General features: G+C 40.7%; 2 protein-coding genes across 2 annotated transcripts; one reads left to right on the top strand and one right to left on the bottom strand.

Moving 5' to 3' along the window:
* The first annotated feature begins 1,465 nt into the window (after positions 1-1,465).
* Positions 1,466-13,715, top strand: kat7b (K(lysine) acetyltransferase 7b). The gene is made up of 14 exons (XM_008438133.3): positions 1,466-1,671; positions 3,227-3,377; positions 3,464-3,712; positions 4,515-4,597; positions 4,716-4,799; positions 4,894-4,992; positions 5,103-5,213; positions 7,313-7,504; positions 9,427-9,516; positions 10,324-10,464; positions 10,564-10,657; positions 10,888-11,034; positions 12,553-12,659; positions 12,773-13,715. The coding sequence occupies exons 1-14, from the start codon at positions 1,654-1,656 to the stop codon at positions 12,872-12,874; spliced, it is 1,668 nt and encodes a 555-aa protein (XP_008436355.1). The 5' UTR covers positions 1,466-1,653; the 3' UTR covers positions 12,875-13,715.
* On the bottom strand, positions 13,214-14,638 carry LOC145549126 (uncharacterized). Its single transcript, XM_081600736.1, has 6 exons — positions 14,289-14,638; positions 14,123-14,210; positions 14,021-14,050; positions 13,751-13,804; positions 13,545-13,616; positions 13,214-13,433 (listed from the first exon to the last, which is right to left on the bottom strand). Exons 1-6 carry the CDS (start codon positions 14,400-14,402, stop codon positions 13,399-13,401), a joined length of 393 nt encoding a protein of 130 aa, XP_081456862.1. The 5' UTR covers positions 14,403-14,638; the 3' UTR covers positions 13,214-13,398.
* Positions 14,639-16,380: the final 1,742 nt, after the last annotated feature.

Consider the following 16,380-nt stretch of genomic DNA (forward strand, 5'->3'; position numbering starts at 1 on the left):
TGGTGGATGAAGAAAGCGGCTTTTCAGAGAAAAATCAAGACCAAAAAGCGGTCTACTAAAGTCTTTAACTTCAATTCCAAAAATGCTACAGCAGTTCATATGAATGATCTTTTATGAACCTTCAAACCATCATCTGATTCGCATTTGGTGGTTATTTACAAAGAGGTCAATGATTATTCACATGAGAAACGGAGCGCCATGACTGTGTGAAACACGTATTGAGAACAGCACACAGAAAAAACATTTCCAGTCACACAAAAACTGAAGTTTTAGAATCTTGAGTTTAAACCTCAACAGAAGAATTTGTGTATGATGGAAACTGACTGAAAATTATTTGTTATGGTTTCAAAATACATATTTGAAAGGCCTAAATAAAGCTTCCAGGGTGTAAGCAATGTTTCAGTTTTGTTTCCAACCTCTCAGTAAATCCCAGTGACACATGACACACGTTAGAGGACAGCATGGTTTATGCAGTTCTGTGCTAAAGTATGAAGCTAAAGGTGCAAATGGAGTTTGTCATTATAGTGTCATTGAAAATTATTGCCGATGAGTCAGCGGATTGTAGAAGCATAATTACTGCATACTTGCTGAGATTATTGTTTATGCTCAATGAGTAATGTCAGTACAACAAAAAAAACGTCTTGTGTGTCAACCTGCTTGGAGTTACAGCTGAAGTGTTTTGCCTTTTACACTGTTTAGCTTTTGTAGAAGTCATTTGGTCTGACTGAAAACACATTACATGTTTTGTTTTCCACATGTTTCTGTTTTCAGTAACCTACCTACCCCTAAGTTCAAATTAATATTCTGTTCATACAAATGTTTTTGGATAGACTGGTATAATATTTTTTGAGATCAGAAATTGTTTAAGGACTGTAAGTGTCCACTTTGGTCTGGACTCCATTGTTCTTGTGAGATGAGACCAAGCATGAATTATTCGGTCCTATATATAGGTGGTAGAAAGCTAACCCTGCACATCATCCATACCCCAGGGTGGTGGTCTCATGCTGTTGGGATGCTTTGCTAAAGTAGAGAAATTAAAGATGGTTCAAACTGATGGGATGATTGGTTGGGCTAAAGACAGGACAATCCTGGAAGAAACCTATTGGAGGTTGTAAGAGACTTGATACTGGCGTGGAGGTTCCCACCACTCTGTGGTTGGTGTTGCCTGACACCAACCCTACAGAGCTGCAGGAAAATGTATTAGATTAAAGCATATTCGTGTGTTAGAATGGCACAGATAAAGAAGAAATTGAAAAAGGTTTTCATAAGCATGTGAGCACTCTGTTGTGCTCACAAGTGTGGAGATGATAAAACTATATGTGTGACTTTTTGTATGTCTCATAACCATAAACAAAACATCTCTATGGTCATACCTATGTGTAATTTGTGTATTCCATAAGAAAAAAATGTATATTATGAGAGAGCAACATGACAGTCCCTGGGGTGTGGAGGCCTGTTGCTGTCGTCACCGGAAATGTAATTCCCTGCTCAGTCTGGGTAGGGATGTGGCGCCAGACTACCCGGGCGAACACAAACAAATTCATGACAATAATCATTAAATAGTGTCTCCCGTCCTTTGTTTTATCGTAAATCAATAGGGAATTTCTGTTTGTTGCTCCAATCTCAGTTGAAAAAGCGTCCATCAAAGGAGACATGCCGCGCACACGACAGGTAAGAAAGCAGATACAGCGGGTTGCTAAACACGGTTAGCATTAGCAGAGTTAGCATCAGAGTGCTTCATTCTCCAAACGGAGAGCTAGAAGGTTCCACTGTGTGTCTTGTAGTAAGTTGGTAATTTGCCACCCTGAAACAAACTTTAGCTACTCATTCAACCAGACAACGTCAAAACAACCATTTTATTCGCTTTCCCGTAGTTATGTTTAGCTTTTGTCAACGTTTTCAACCAATAGTGCTATGGTGTAGCCTCTGTGGGCGGTATAAACAGAAAACCCATATGTAACATTTGGGGTTTGGTACTACCAAAATATAGACAAGCATAAAGATTATATTAATGCCGATTTTATCTTTGGACGACATACGAAGTGGACTTGTACAGTCTTATTAACTGTACGCCGTTAATATTGTGTTTTTGAAGAGTAAAAGTTAAAATATAGTATTGGTCATTGCAGTCCGTCACAGTAGGGCTAACGGCTAACTTCCATAATAATGGGTTGCGGAGCTAACCTTGTAAACTGCTTGGTCTGGTAAATCACTGAGACGCATTTCAGGGAAATTTGAATGAATGAAACAATTGTTTAGTTTTGTGGAAATTGTCAGTTGCAACTTGAATCCTGCGTAAACAGACAAGCAAACAGCTGATGGTTCCTGACCAGCTCCATGGCAACACAATGCGTGACAAAGATCAAGTTTGTATGAGTGTGATGAAAGGATCTCAGCAGTTGGCTAACCAAATTAGAACATAAAGGTTTTCTATATTTGTCATAAACTAAGCCCTTTAAATGCTTATTCTGATTCGTCTGAACTGTAATGTAGGTATGGGTTGTATTCCTTCAGTCCTGTCTCATCTGACATTGTTTAGATTAGAATACTACATGATAAACTATAATGCAGAAACAGCTATGATGTCATTGTGTTCACTTTTTTCCTTCCTCCCTCATGTGGACTTAATAATTCCCCTCTTTCTCTCTGTCCTTCCTACATGTGTCCTTCCTCCCTGGTGTACTTCCTTTTTTGTGTCCTTCCTCCCGTCTGCCCTTTTCCCGTTCTTGTGTTTTTCTCTCCTCTGTCCTTCCTGTTTTTGCAGCCTCTCTATCATTGTAATGTCTGTCCTTATTTCTTTGTGAACTTTGCTGCTTTGTCTTTTAAAATGGATGTAAAGAATGGCCAGTCTGGAAAGTTTGGAACCCTGGCTTTCAAATGAATGAGGAGCTCTGTCATCAAAAAGGGAAAACGTTCATATTGATGACTTCTGCTGTTCAGATTGTACAATATTTCATTCACAGTGTGGGTTTTTATGCTGTTGATCTTAAGGCACTTCATCTATAATCTGTCTTATCGCTCATATATAGCTAAACCAAGCCAGTAGCATAAACGCCAATCAAGCATTCAGAGCACAAATAGCAGTAGCATTAACAAATGTAGGAATAGAGCAGGAAATAAAGTACGCAACAGGGTTACTTTGGAGGTTAATTTTCCTCTATAATTGATATAAAAATCATTTGTGTCATCTCGTTTTAGCCTCATTTAAGCTGCTTTCTCTTGGCAGAGGCCTTTGACTGGGAGCGTGTCTGATGGAACTGAAGACTCCGATTCCTCTGCTGAACGGGAGCAGACCAACAGCTCAGAGAGCGATGGAAATATGCCCAAGAGACAGCGCCTCACCAGAGCTTCTACCCGCCTCAGCCAGAGCTCTCAGGGTGGGCTATTATCTCTAGAAGGCAGGAGCCTTAAACTGGAGCATTAAAACTGATTCTTGACTTTGTTTCCATCCCTCTCTCATCAGATACTCCGGATCTGAAGCGTGCTGCGGACCATGATGAATCGCCACCGCTCACACCCACAGGAAACGCCCCGTCCTCTGAGTCCGAGCTGGACATTTCCAGCCCCAACGCGTCTCATGATGAGAGCCAGTCCAAAGATCAGGCCAACAGGGACTCGGATAAGGACCTGTCCCATCGACCCAAGCGCCGGCGCTGCCATGAGACGTACAACTTCAACATGAAGTGCCCGACGCCCGGCTGCAATTCTCTTGGTATGAGTTCAGCTTTGATGCACGTTTTTCTACTTGGGGATCTTTTACAGCTCTCTGCGTCAGTATTGGAATCCTTGATAAACAGGCAAAACCTTAAAATAACTAAATCTTTTCTAGCGGTTGCATAATCTCAGACTGGAATAAAATCTGCCTTTTAATATTTGTGGCCAAAGGAAAATAAACAAAACAAAAGAAAAAAATTCTTTGCACAAACTTATTTTGCTTATAGGACAGCACAGAGTCTGTTCTCTTACGTTTCACCAGTTTGGAGCATTCAGAGACAGATCTATGACCAGTCTGGTTTGGATCATCTCCAGACCAGGAAGAGTCCTGGACCCTCTGTGTGCTGTCTTCTGTTTAGCTACAACTAAAGAGCAGAGAACAAATACTGTAATAATTTCAGTAGTTACAGTTACATTCATCACTAAAACCATTTATAGAAATTAAATTAAACAACAAAATCAACCCGGCAGAATCCATGTTATCTTAGGTTAAACACATAATTAACTATAGTGTAATATATTCAGTTCACATCCAGGAACTTACATCGCTTGCAGTTCACAAAAAATGTTTTATGTATCCTTTAAAATTTAACAGAAGTATTTAAATTTTCTTCTGTTTCTCAACATATTATGATTCTCTTTAATATTCTGATGATCTACTTATTTGTCATATTAGACAGAAACCGTAGAACCGTTTGGTGTGTGTACTCTGCTGCTGATTCAGATGTTTTGTGTTCCATTCGTTTCTCTACCATCACATCCTGGTTTGATTCTAATCATCAGCCTCTTCCTTTACGTAGGCCACCTCACTGGGAAACACGAGCGCCATTTTGCTATATCAGGGTGTCCTCTCTACCACAACCTCTCTGCTGACGAGTGTAAGGTGAGGTTAATGACCAACATGGTGTCTTGTGTGCAGCTTGATTAGAATTGATAATTTAAATGAGTAAAGTAGCACATGTGACCCCAGTGAGCTTCAACTCTTCATCTTCTCTTGCCAGGTGAAAGCCGTCAGCCGGGAGAAACAGGAAGAGGAGATGAAGACGCAGGACGAAGGGAATTCACGGCATGCAACTCGCCACCAGGTAGTCTGGAATATTCAGCGTCGCTTAGTGTTTGTCACAAGGCGGTTGCCATGCACGCAGAAAAAGTGATGTTTGTTTTGTGCCTGGTCTCTAGACGCCAACGCCCAAACAAAGCAGATACAAAGAGCAGGTCGCTGAGATGAGGAAGGGCAGAAACTCTGGGCTGCAGAAGGAACAGAAGGAGAAGCACATGGTATGTTGGCGTCATGCGGTCCGACCTCCTGTCTGTTTAAAGCTGGGATCACTGCTTCATTATAAAGCAATGCTGTGGAACTGCTGCCTCACTTCCTGTTCCATCGTCAGGAACATCGGCAGACATACGGCAACACCAGAGAGCCTCTGCTGGAGAACATCACCAGCGATTACGACCTGGAGCTGTTCAGGAAAGCTCAGGCCCGGGCATCTGAAGACCTGGTAATGCTGTCTGCTGTCTGCTTAAAGGGCCGGTATCATGTCAAATCCACTTTTTTGAGCTTTACATCATTTATAATGTTATTCCTTTATAAGAACATACCTGGAGTGTTGCTTTGATTCTTTTATGCATGTTTGAGAAAACCTTTAATCTCCCATGGCAACCATTCAGCTGTGCAAAACCCAAGCGTTTTACTTAGCCCCGCATTAACCCCGCCTTCCAGACGCCGCCGCTCCTCTCAGCTGCAGTTTTCAAGCTTCTGAGCTTTCGCTTCACAGATCAGCCCTCCCCCACTCAGCTCCTTCAGACTAGCCAGCAGCAATTAGCAAACATCTGGTATAACTGTTCATTTGCTGAACTCTTTCAGAGTTTACCCCAGTGTATTATAAGCCTGGCGGCCCGCCATGCTTTACTCCGGGGCCACACGGAGATCTGAGAAACTCGTGACCGTCAGGCACGGTCGAGTCCCATAAACTTGACCAACCAGAATAGTTACTGTGACGATTAAAAACTCAACAGACACGAAATGAAAGAGCTACTAAAGCCACATTAGCAGCATTGAATTACATCTCCCGTTTGTTGCGCGTAGCAGATTACCTCATCATGCAGGGCCGGTCCAAGGCTGTATGAGGCCTGGAGCAGAATATGACATAGGGGCTCCTTTTGCTGCTAAAAATATCAGCACCTCTAACAGCTTCTGTGTTAGATTTAGTGAAATCTGGGAGAAGGGAGTAGTTTAATTGGCCAGCCTAAAAAGCAATAAGTTATAATCGCAGTTTACTAATTTGTATTTGTAAATTCAAAGATTAAACTCACAGCATCAGATTGTTGCTATGGTAACAAAACAATGTAACTATGAATATTGTTCTTTGAAATTTTACAAAGTAAACTTGCCAGGTCCTTAAAATCTTGTATTTAAACGTTAAACAATTTAAAATCATTTAATTTATGTATGCCTAAACAATTGAATAAAATTTAACAGCATTGATAATCTCAATAAACAAATGTTACATTTATGTAACACAGTGGCGCAGTTCGTAGAGCTGTTGCCTTGCAGCAAGAAGGTTCTGGGTTCGATTCCCGGCCTGGGGTCTTTCTGCATGGAGTTTGCATGTTCTCCCTGTGCATGCGTGGGTTTTCTCCAGGTACTCTGGTTTCCTCCCACAGTCCAAAAACATGACTTGTCAGGTTAATTGGCATCTCCAAATTGCCCCTGCGTGTGCGTGCATGGTTGTTTGTCCTGTGTGTCTCTGTGTTGCCCTGTGACAGACTGGCGACCTGTCTAGGGTGAACCCTGCCTCTCGCCCGGAACGTTAGCTGGAGATGGGCACCAGCAACCCTCCCGACCCCACTGAGGGACGAGGGTGTAAAGAAAATGGATGGATGGAAATGGATGGATGGATACATTTCTGTATCTGTGGTCTTCTTTAAAATATTAGCGTTTATGGGGTTCCTGAAGCTCTTGGGGACCTGATGGAGCCACTGACTTAATTTAGATTAAACAGTAGTGCAAATTTGTTGTTTTTAGACTAGTTGGGGGTTTAAATAGCATTTCACTGGAGATCTTTTCCCGTAACATATAATTACACAGTAATACTTTTACATTTCCTGTCAACTTAACATCTTTTAATACAAAAACACGGTGGACCGCCTCGACGCCCCGACCACCGGGCTTAGCAAGTTTTCTGGGGGAAACCCTGTCTTTATAAGAGCCACTTCTCAGTGCAACACAGCTAAAAATGTTGTTAAAGGTTTAATAGAGGAACCAGGCTGTGATGACTTCCTGAAGGTGGAGTTTTTAGAAAGAGCACAAGCTTCTTAAATTGACAGAAGTCCAATTTTAAGCCTTTAAATTATGAAGTCAGATTTCTCTTGAGTCATATTTGATATATTCAGCATTTTTATAACAAATGTAACATAGTTGCAAGATTGTGGTACAAAATAATAGCAGGTGGTGAAAAATGCATAATACTGCCCACTGCATTCAACCCCCAGCATTCACAGTACAGTCACAGATTACCTAACACACGCACGCACACACACATACACAAATACACAGCCTTTAACAAATGTGCTTGTTGTGGTGTCTTTCGTTCTGCAGGAGAAGCTGCGTATCCAGGGTCAGATCACAGAGGGCAGCAACATGATCAAAACCATCGTGTTTGGCCGCTACGAGTTAGATACCTGGTACCACTCACCCTACCCTGAGGAGTACGCGCGCCTGGGCCGCCTCTACGTCTGCGAGTTTTGCCTGAAGTACATGAAGAGCCAGACCATTCTCAGGCGACACATGGTGAGATTTCCACCAACACAGAACAGAGTGTTTCTCAGGCAGGATGCCTTAATATTCTTGAGTTTGGCTCTAAAGTAACAGTTCTCAACGTGGGCGGTACCGCCCCCCAGGGGGTGTTCAGAGGACGGCAGGGGGCGCTGGCGGACATTTTTACAAAAGGGGGGGGCTGGGATGCCTTTGGGGGCGTTTGATCGAAGGTAAACTTTACACCTTAAATTCCCCGAAATGCCAGTTTAGACTTTGAGCAACTTGGTAAAACTGTATTGTGTAACATTGAATCATGCTTGGCTGCAACTGTATCGATGGCAGCTCTTCTTCTTCTATTCAGTGTTTGTTAGCTTCTTGGCGCAGCTCCGTCCTTCTTCTACTGGTAGCTAAAATCACGACACCCTCACTTTGTAACCCTCTGAAAAATGAACCCATTTAAATAAAGAAATCAAGAAATCCCTCCATGGGTGATACCACGATAGAGAGCGTTCATTTTATAGCGTTAACACCGGTGTTGTAAGTGGTCCGGTATGAAACTGGTGTGATAGAACAACACAGCACTTTTAAATTTCAGTAATCAGAATGCAGTATAGCCTGTATGTGCTGCATCGCTTTTCCCCATCGATGCGCTTCCCGACCGCCCTGCACCTTAGGGGCTTAAAAGAAAAAACGCACATTGCGCAAAACTCTGAAACAGGAGAAGCGGGACATAAAACGGAGCGACGAACTAGATGTGAATTATGGCATAAAAACAGAGAATCCGACACTGAACAGTGAAAAATCAACACATGATGTGAAACACATGATGATTAGGAGAACAAAATGCAAGAATAAACTAAGAAACTAAATGCAGAGGAATAAACTGGTATGGCAAGACCTTTAGAACAATACTTTATACAGAGGACTGTATGGCAAGAATAAACAGACACTATTTCCAGATAAAAGGTAAAATAATATTGTTGAAATGTCATGGGTTTGTTGAGACCACATCTAATACTGAGAATAAATATATCTTACAGACCATAACAGTAAAGAACTGATCACTTATTTATGTTTTAATTAGATTTGATATATTTATTTCTTCAATATTATTTTTTATGTCAGTGTTAATGTCATGAGGCTGATGACTCCATGACACTTTCAATTTGACTCATTAGGATTTGATTAAGAACCAGATTTGTTCTTTGTAATTTCTGTCCAGTAAAACTATTAATCTATAATCAATAGACAGGTCTATATAAAGATATAATCCATGTTTCTGTCTCATATTTGTATGGCATTAAAATGACCTGGAACTTTTGTTTCTCCACTGAAAGCTCTGGTTTGCACAATAAATGCCATGAGGGTGAAGTTTTATGGATGATACTCTGATGTCCCATTCTCCTGAAGGCAGCACAGAGCTGCACCACCAGAAACTGAAAAACACTGAAGAGAAGAAGAGTTATGATTAATGTGGTTACAGTTCTATCCATGTTTTAATGTTGCAGAGCTCAGTCGTGGAATATTTAACAACTAGAAAATGGCACAAAATAAGAATATTTTTCCCACTCTGATTGGCTGCTGTTAGGCCTACAAATTTTAACTTGAATGTTCATTGCATTTTTTGTAGACGCCTGTGAAAATAATTTCTATTCCCATGACTTTTTTGTTCTCTGGGAAATTATTTTTGATGATAAATACAGAAACAAGCATAAAAATCAAAACATCTACAATAGTGATAGTAATTTTAATGATAAAATAATGGTCAGTGCAAAGTAGCCTACAAATTCTTTGGTGGGGGCGGTGAGGGACCTGGATAAAGGCTAGGGGGGCGCTGGGCCAAAAAAGGTTGAGAAACACTGGACTAAAGCTTAGCTGAATATGCTGAAAACTTTCTGTATATGTAGAGTGTTTTGTGATGACGCTCAGACTTCCTCTATCCTGTGTGTTATCAGGCCAAATGTGTGTGGAAGCATCCTCCAGGAGACGAGGTCTACAGAAAGGGCTCTATATCTGTGTTTGAAGTGGATGGCAAAAAAAATAAGGTGAAGAACGTCAAATTTTAATTTAACATTTTTCTGTCTGTCCTTCTGTCATCCATCCTTTTGTCTATTTATCCATTTACTATAGCGGGATTTTAAAGAGACAGGCCCAATTTCAAGGTGTTAAATTAGAAAGCCAAATTTATTTTAAGTTATGCCATCTATGCTTTTAAAAAGATGCTGAATAAGGTAATTCTAGTCAGATCTGACTGAGAGCAGAGCTTCCCTGCTCTCACCGTTCTACACATGGCTGTTGTTTACATAGTGAGGAAACTTAGTGACTAAACCCTAAATAAACACTGCCATTGTTGTCATTAAGATAAAGTTATTTTAAAATACAAAGACTAAGATGCTAAAGTACCAGCTCAGAGGAAGCAGGCTTTCCTCTAATCCTCTTCCGTCCTGCAGCACACAACCAGCAGGTTTGTAAAGCGTGTCCGGCGTCCATCATGTCTGCTGTGACAGCTGACCAAACACACAGCCTGTTAATGAGGCTCTGTTAGTTTGCTAGACTCCTGGTGTTCTCCCTGAACATTAGACTGGAATAACAAGAGCTAATAATCCCCATAGAAAGCAGGCTTACTTCCAAAGTTTCACTAAAATCAGCTGGTGTTTATTCTGTGTATTGCTTTAGTCTTCCACAACAGCTCACAGCTGTAAAAAGAATACAATAAAAACATCCATCTGCCCCTGTCTTTCTGCCTCCCAAGATTCCCTCCTGGTAAAGTTCAGTGTTTAAAATGAGGACTGCATAGGAACCCTGAGGGAACGTGTTCCATTCACAGTCAGTGTCGGTTGTGTTCTGCCCAGATTTACTGCCAGAACCTGTGTTTACTGGCCAAGCTCTTCTTGGACCACAAAACCCTTTACTACGACGTGGAGCCTTTCCTCTTCTACGTGATGACGGAGGCTGACAACACGGGCTGCCACCTAGTGGGCTACTTCTCTAAGGTAAAACAAAACCACTTCCTGTAATATTCTTTAAATGTAAGATGTATGGTCAAATAAACTTGACTGAGCTGTTTCTTTGATGACTTTTTTAATTTCAAGGAGAAGAATTCCTTCCTGAACTACAACGTTTCCTGTATCCTGACCATGCCGCAGTACATGAGGCAGGGATTTGGCAAGATGCTCATCGATTTCAGTACGTAGACGCACCTGGACTTTTCTTTTAGTTCTCTATTATTCATGAAACAATTGCTTCAATAATTGTTTCATTATTGATAAAACAATTATCAAATATTCCCCTGAGGAGTGTCATCACATAGAAGAGAGGAGGAGCGGTTACCCCCGCTCCTCAGGGGATAGATAGCCTGACGAGCAATTTTGTTTTGCTTGTTGCTGTGTCGCTGACCAAGCCTTTGTGTTGTCCAGGTTACCTGCTGTCCAAAGTGGAGGAGAAGGTGGGCTCGCCGGAGAGGCCTCTGTCCGACCTGGGCCTCATCAGCTACCGTAGCTACTGGAAGGAAGTGCTACTCAGATACATGCACAACTTTCAGGGCAAGGAGATCTCCATTAAAGGTGACATGTTGGGCAGCTTTGGACTCTTTCTCCATAAAGTCCTAGCAGTTTATACAGGCACATCTGAATGAATTAGAACAACATTAAAAACTGAGTTCATTCCAGTCACTCAGGTCCAGACATGAAATCCAGATCGATTCCACACAGAGATCTTATACCAAAAAAACGATTCTTAATGCAGAACTGTTAGCATACTGAGAAGCATATGATATAATGAATTCTAATTTGCTGCTATTAATACTAACTATCTCATTGTTCATACATTTTGCATAGTCTTTCAGTTTTCACCAGCACTTACTATGATAAATGATAATATTGTTGCTTTGAGACCATTTTCAACTAATACGGTGATAATAATGCAAGTTTGCTCTCTCAAAGATCAATAATCTTTCATTTCTAACAAACATTTAACAGTGGAACTGGAAGACTTTTTAAATAACCAAAATATGACACAACAACCAAAAAGGATAAATAAAGCTGAGACGAATGCCACACACAACTGAAACCATAAATAAAATGGACGATGTAAACAAAATTGCCCTTCCGAAAAAATATTAATCAGCAGAATGGAAATTATTGAGCTAATTTTTCTTTGTCCTGTGATGAATCCATTTATTTCTTATTGTGACAGGATTTCACAAATCTGCCCAATCACCTTAGCGGTTTCTATATTTCCTTTTTTCCCTGGCTGAATTTTGACCAATCCTCTTAGCCCCCCTTCTAATTTAACTTCCTGTTTCACAGCATCATTTTAAAAACAGACTTTTGGTTCTCTGAGCAGGTAAAACACTCTGAGGTTCTGCCATCTACGAGTGAGGAGTGTATGAAGTGAAGGAAGTATAGTCTGGGATCATTTATTGTAAATAAATTTAACACGACAGGCCCGACCAGGTGAAACTAATTCTTAAATGCAAAATGGTTATAGTTTTTGGTCTAGTTGCTGTTCTGGGTTTGTTGTTCTCTCAGCAGCATTATTTTAAGTCTGTATACTCCAGGTAGTGATCAATTAATAAATTAGTTGGCAATTATTCAATTAGTGTATTATTTTAATCCGATTAATCATTTCAACCGTAATCTAATACTGAGCTTTGGGTTTTTTTCAGCTGCAAGCCATAATCATCATGATGTAGAAATAGATATAAAAGCTTAAAATGGTGTTTATGTATGAATAGATGTACAAGGTTTGCGCCAGAAAAGTTGCTAAGCTCGGTGGTTGGGCATTAGAGCAGTCATTCATCCAGCGGCCTTCCTGTTTTTGAGTTAAAACATGTTTTAATGTTGAAATTTGAAAATATCACTTGATAATTATGTGTTATTGAAAGACGGGAAGATTAATGCCTAAACGCCAAGAATGCAAACATTTTAAAAAGACTTAAATAAATAAGCAATGCTTAGCCTGTTGGGGCACAAGTAAAGCCTAGTGGCCCGCCAGGCTTAAAATACTCTGGGGGAAACCCTGGATGTATATAACAAGTCTCTAAATCAACTCATTGATGTAAGTTTGTATTGTGTGTTCAGAGATCAGTCAGGAAACGGCAGTGAATCCAGTGGACATTGTGAGCACCCTGCAGTCCCTCCAGATGCTCAAGTATTGGAAGGGGAAGCACTTAGTACTGAAACGACAGGTGAGATCAACTCGTTTCCGCCGAGTGACACCAATCTCCTGTTGAGTTACGATCAGATTCCGTTTCATAAATGTGATTCCACCTATTTGAGCGCCGCCTCTGTTTCCTCCCAGGACCTGATCGACGAGTGGAAAGCGAAGGAGATCAAACGAGGTAACAGCAACAAAACTATCGACCCGAGCTCGCTAAAATGGACGCCTCCCAAAGGGACATAAAGCACAATACCCTCAGGCTACTGAACCTTCACTACCAGCCTCCAAAACCACAAGTAGCCTAAGACCTTTGACTCGTCAGTGAAGATCAGTGTTACTTTTCTTTTACTCCTGTATCCAGATCATTTATCTGCATCTTTTTATGTCCATTTCTATCCTCAGCATCATGAGTTGAAGCATTTACAGCTAGAGGAAGAGTTTTTGTGTTTTTAAAGGGTCTTCGTCTCACTTTGTTGTGAATGTTAGATGAGTTGACCTGGGCTGGTGGAGAGACATGAATGTTCTGCTTTGCTCACAGATGAATTGAATACATAAAGACATTCAGCAGCATTTCCACATTTCTTTTCTTTTTTTTTTATTACTATTTCTTTCAGATAATGTGCATCATTGAGATGGTAGTTATTCCTGTTTGGCATGATTGGGAAAAAAAAAAGCAAGGTGAAATTTTTTTACTAAAAAATATTTTTTATAGTCTTTGGTTGGTGTAAACGTTGTATAGATGTTTTTCTTATTCCCCATATGTCTGATTAGTACAAGAAGTGTATCCATTCCTTTAGGGAACCTGCCAAATAAATGGGAAAAAAATGTGATTTTTAATTTGCTTAGAGAGGGAAAAAAAATATGATATTGAAAGTAAGCCAAGCTCAGGTTTTTTGTACTGCTCCGGTCATACCCTGCTGGGACGGTTCCTCTGGACGCTGGGTCTCTCTGGTTGCTGCAGCAGGATTCACTCCACTCACAGACTCTGTAACAAACAGAACACATCTGAACGGGACCACATGCGCTTGGTGATCATCTGCTTTTGAAAACCGTCTCTACCAATAAAGCTGCCTTGATATTTTCACTTTTGCTTCGCTTGTTTTTTTAATAGTTGCTCACCTTCGGTGGAAACACTTCGCCCCATCAGACCCACGAATGCAACCCCCTTGTTTCCTACAAGTAGAAGAAAAAAAAATAATTTTTTTAAAGAAATCGTTTAAAAATTATTTAAAAAATAATAGTCACTTAAAATTACACAAAACAAAAAAAAACTTACATTTCGAGGGGAAAAGATCATTTTAAAAAAGTTATATAAAAAAGGAGAACAAATTTTGAGGGGAAAAGATCATTTAAAAAAAGTTATATAAAAGGAGAGCTCAGATTACTCACGCCTCTTCACTTGAAACGGTTTCTTCGTCACTGTGAAGAAATCAAAGCAGATGATCTGAATGATGCTGCAGGATGTGATTTGTTGAAGTGTTCAGATGCTACCTGCTCTTTTTCCCATCAGGCCGTAGAAGCGAAGGGCTTTGGATCTTTTCATCAGGCTGTCTGCAGGGCTGTTGTCCCCAAACTCATACTGCCAGGAAAATCAGGCATTGGCTTAAGCTTATTGATGCAAGAATCTTCAAAATAACTGAAATAAACCTGTTCTCACCTGCCAGTGTCTGGACAGCCTTCTCTCGTCTTTGCCGCCACTAGTTGATTCTTTGGAAGTTTGCATCAGCACGCAAAAAGTCACGATGACAAGCTGGATCTTCCAGTTCTCCATGTTTTGGTCGGGGGGGAAATGATTCTGCTCAGGCTCTCAGTGATGTTTTAAATAAAACGCAACGATGTCTGGTGAACCAGTGTTCTGCTCCAGGCTGTATTTATGTTCTTAAACGCCCCTCGCTCTGCAACCCCTCCCCTTTAATCATAATTATCCACGCATCACATTTTAGATGTGTAACGTTTCATAAATGTCACATTGATTCAATTGTATAAGGTCCGGATTTTCTTCAATCAGTCCTTACAGTTAGTGAAGGTGAAAAACTTAAACATGTAGGTTATTTTATACTGCTTTAGACGGTGTCATTCAAAGCTTTATAAACAGCAGGAAAAAAAACAATCTCCAAACTCAAAAATTTACTTTTTAAGCTCATTTCCAGTTTTATTGGACATCTAGAGCTGCCCGATGTTAAATGTTCACAATGGTTCAGTGGAACACAATGGTTTCTTGTGTTCACTGTTCCTTTAATCTCATGGAGACAGGCAGACGCCTGGCTTTGCTGTTTATATAATTTATCTTTACAAATTTTATTGTTGTATCGACTGACTTAGTCAACTGATGTCGTCTGATCTGAAGTGTTATTCTGCTGCTGTGATCAAATGCAAGTCAGTTTATTTGAATGGCACATTTCGGCAACTGTACACCATGTGTTTTTAAAAAATTATTTTTATTTGACTTTGTTTTCCAGGATCAAAACCCATTATGATTAAAGCTTTCTTTTTCAAGGGAGTCCTGGCCAAGAGGCAGCAACAAATCCAACATTAGTAACAGTTTATACCTTTTAATGAAACATTTTTTTGAGACAGATGATCTGTGAAAAAAATTGAGCTGAAGAAATGTACCTCTCCAACCAAAAACAATCAATCAGAGCCAGGGGGAAGGTTTTAGCGCTGTCAATCAACCTCATGCAGATACTGTTAAATGTGCTAATGGTAGAGAAACAACTTGCACTTACACAAAAACTGTTTATCTGCTGTCATCGGTGGGCATGCTAATTAGCATTAGCATTCACAACAGGCTCTGCTGACAAGGGAGAAGCTGTAGCGTAACAGAGAGCAAGGGGTGAGTGCTCAAGCATGATTGACAGCCCTCTGCAACTTCCCAACTCCTCCAGACTAGCCAGTAGAAATTAGCAAATACCTGGTGGAACTGTGCTTCAGCTGAGCACATTATAGGAGCTACTTCTCAGAGCAATGCTGGTAAAAATGTTGTTAAATGGTTAATAGAGGAGCCATGTTGTGATGACCTTCTGAAGGCGGAGTTTCAGAAAGAGCAGGAGTTTTTAAGGAGTCGGAGGCCCAATTTCAAGGTGTTGAATTACCAAGTCAAATTTTTTTTAGGTCATATTTGGTATATATAAATTTTTTTATAACAACTGAAGATAACAGTAATTTGATTATGCTGTAAAATGGCACTATGTGCCTAGATGATACATAATACTGTCGCTTTAAGGAAGTCTTCTATTACTGCAGCCATAGAAATTTCTAGAGAGGTAATTACGTGACGATGTGTGTGCTGTGAGGACACCCACTTGAAACAAAGCTGACAACAAACATCAAATGCTTTGATCCCCACACAGGTGCTTCCACAAACAAGAAAAGCCCGCAGCAATTATGCCTGAAAGGCAATTACACCTGAACAGCCCTTTTGTGTGTGTGTGTGTGTGTGTGTGTGTGTGTGTGTGTGTGTGTGTGTGTGTGTGTGTGTGTGTGTGTGTGCGCGCGCGTGCGCGTGCGTGCGTGCGTGTGTGTGTGCATGTGTGTGCATGTGTGTATGGTCTTGACGTGGAGAGGTGAATCAAAAGAAATCCTATTCGCAGGATCTGCATATGAAATGGCTGAGTCACAAAAGAGGCCCTGTAATGGCAGGACGCCGCAATTCAATGTGATGCAGTGAGGGGGAGTAGCGGGGGGCCAATTTTCAGAGAGCCAGAGAGCTGAGGCTCAACTTAACCTGAGGTTTCATTTCCTTCCAGATC

This window comes from Poecilia reticulata, chromosome 19 (genome assembly GCF_904066995.2).
Source record: "Poecilia reticulata chromosome 19, P_reticulata-male-v2, whole genome shotgun sequence".
NCBI classification, from domain to species: domain Eukaryota; kingdom Metazoa; phylum Chordata; class Actinopteri; order Cyprinodontiformes; family Poeciliidae; genus Poecilia; species Poecilia reticulata.

Coding starts and splice junctions, on each gene's coding strand:
- kat7b (XM_008438133.3), top strand. Junction 4,598..4,715: donor TCTCTGCTGACGAGTGTAAG/GTGAGGTTAATG, acceptor TTCTCTTGCCAG/GTGAAAGCCGTCAGCCGGGA. Junction 10,465..10,563: donor TAGTGGGCTACTTCTCTAAG/GTAAAACAAAAC, acceptor TTTAATTTCAAG/GAGAAGAATTCCTTCCTGAA.
- LOC145549126 (XM_081600736.1), bottom strand. CDS start 14,402: ATGGAGAACTGGAAGATCCAGCTTGTCATCGTGACTTTTTGCGTGCTG. Junction 13,805..14,020: donor ACCGTTTCAAGTGAAGAGGC/GTGAGTAATCTG, acceptor TTCTACTTGTAG/GAAACAAGGGGGTTGCATTC. Junction 13,617..13,750: donor GCGAAGTGTTTCCACCGAAG/GTGAGCAACTAT, acceptor TGTTTGTTACAG/AGTCTGTGAGTGGAGTGAAT.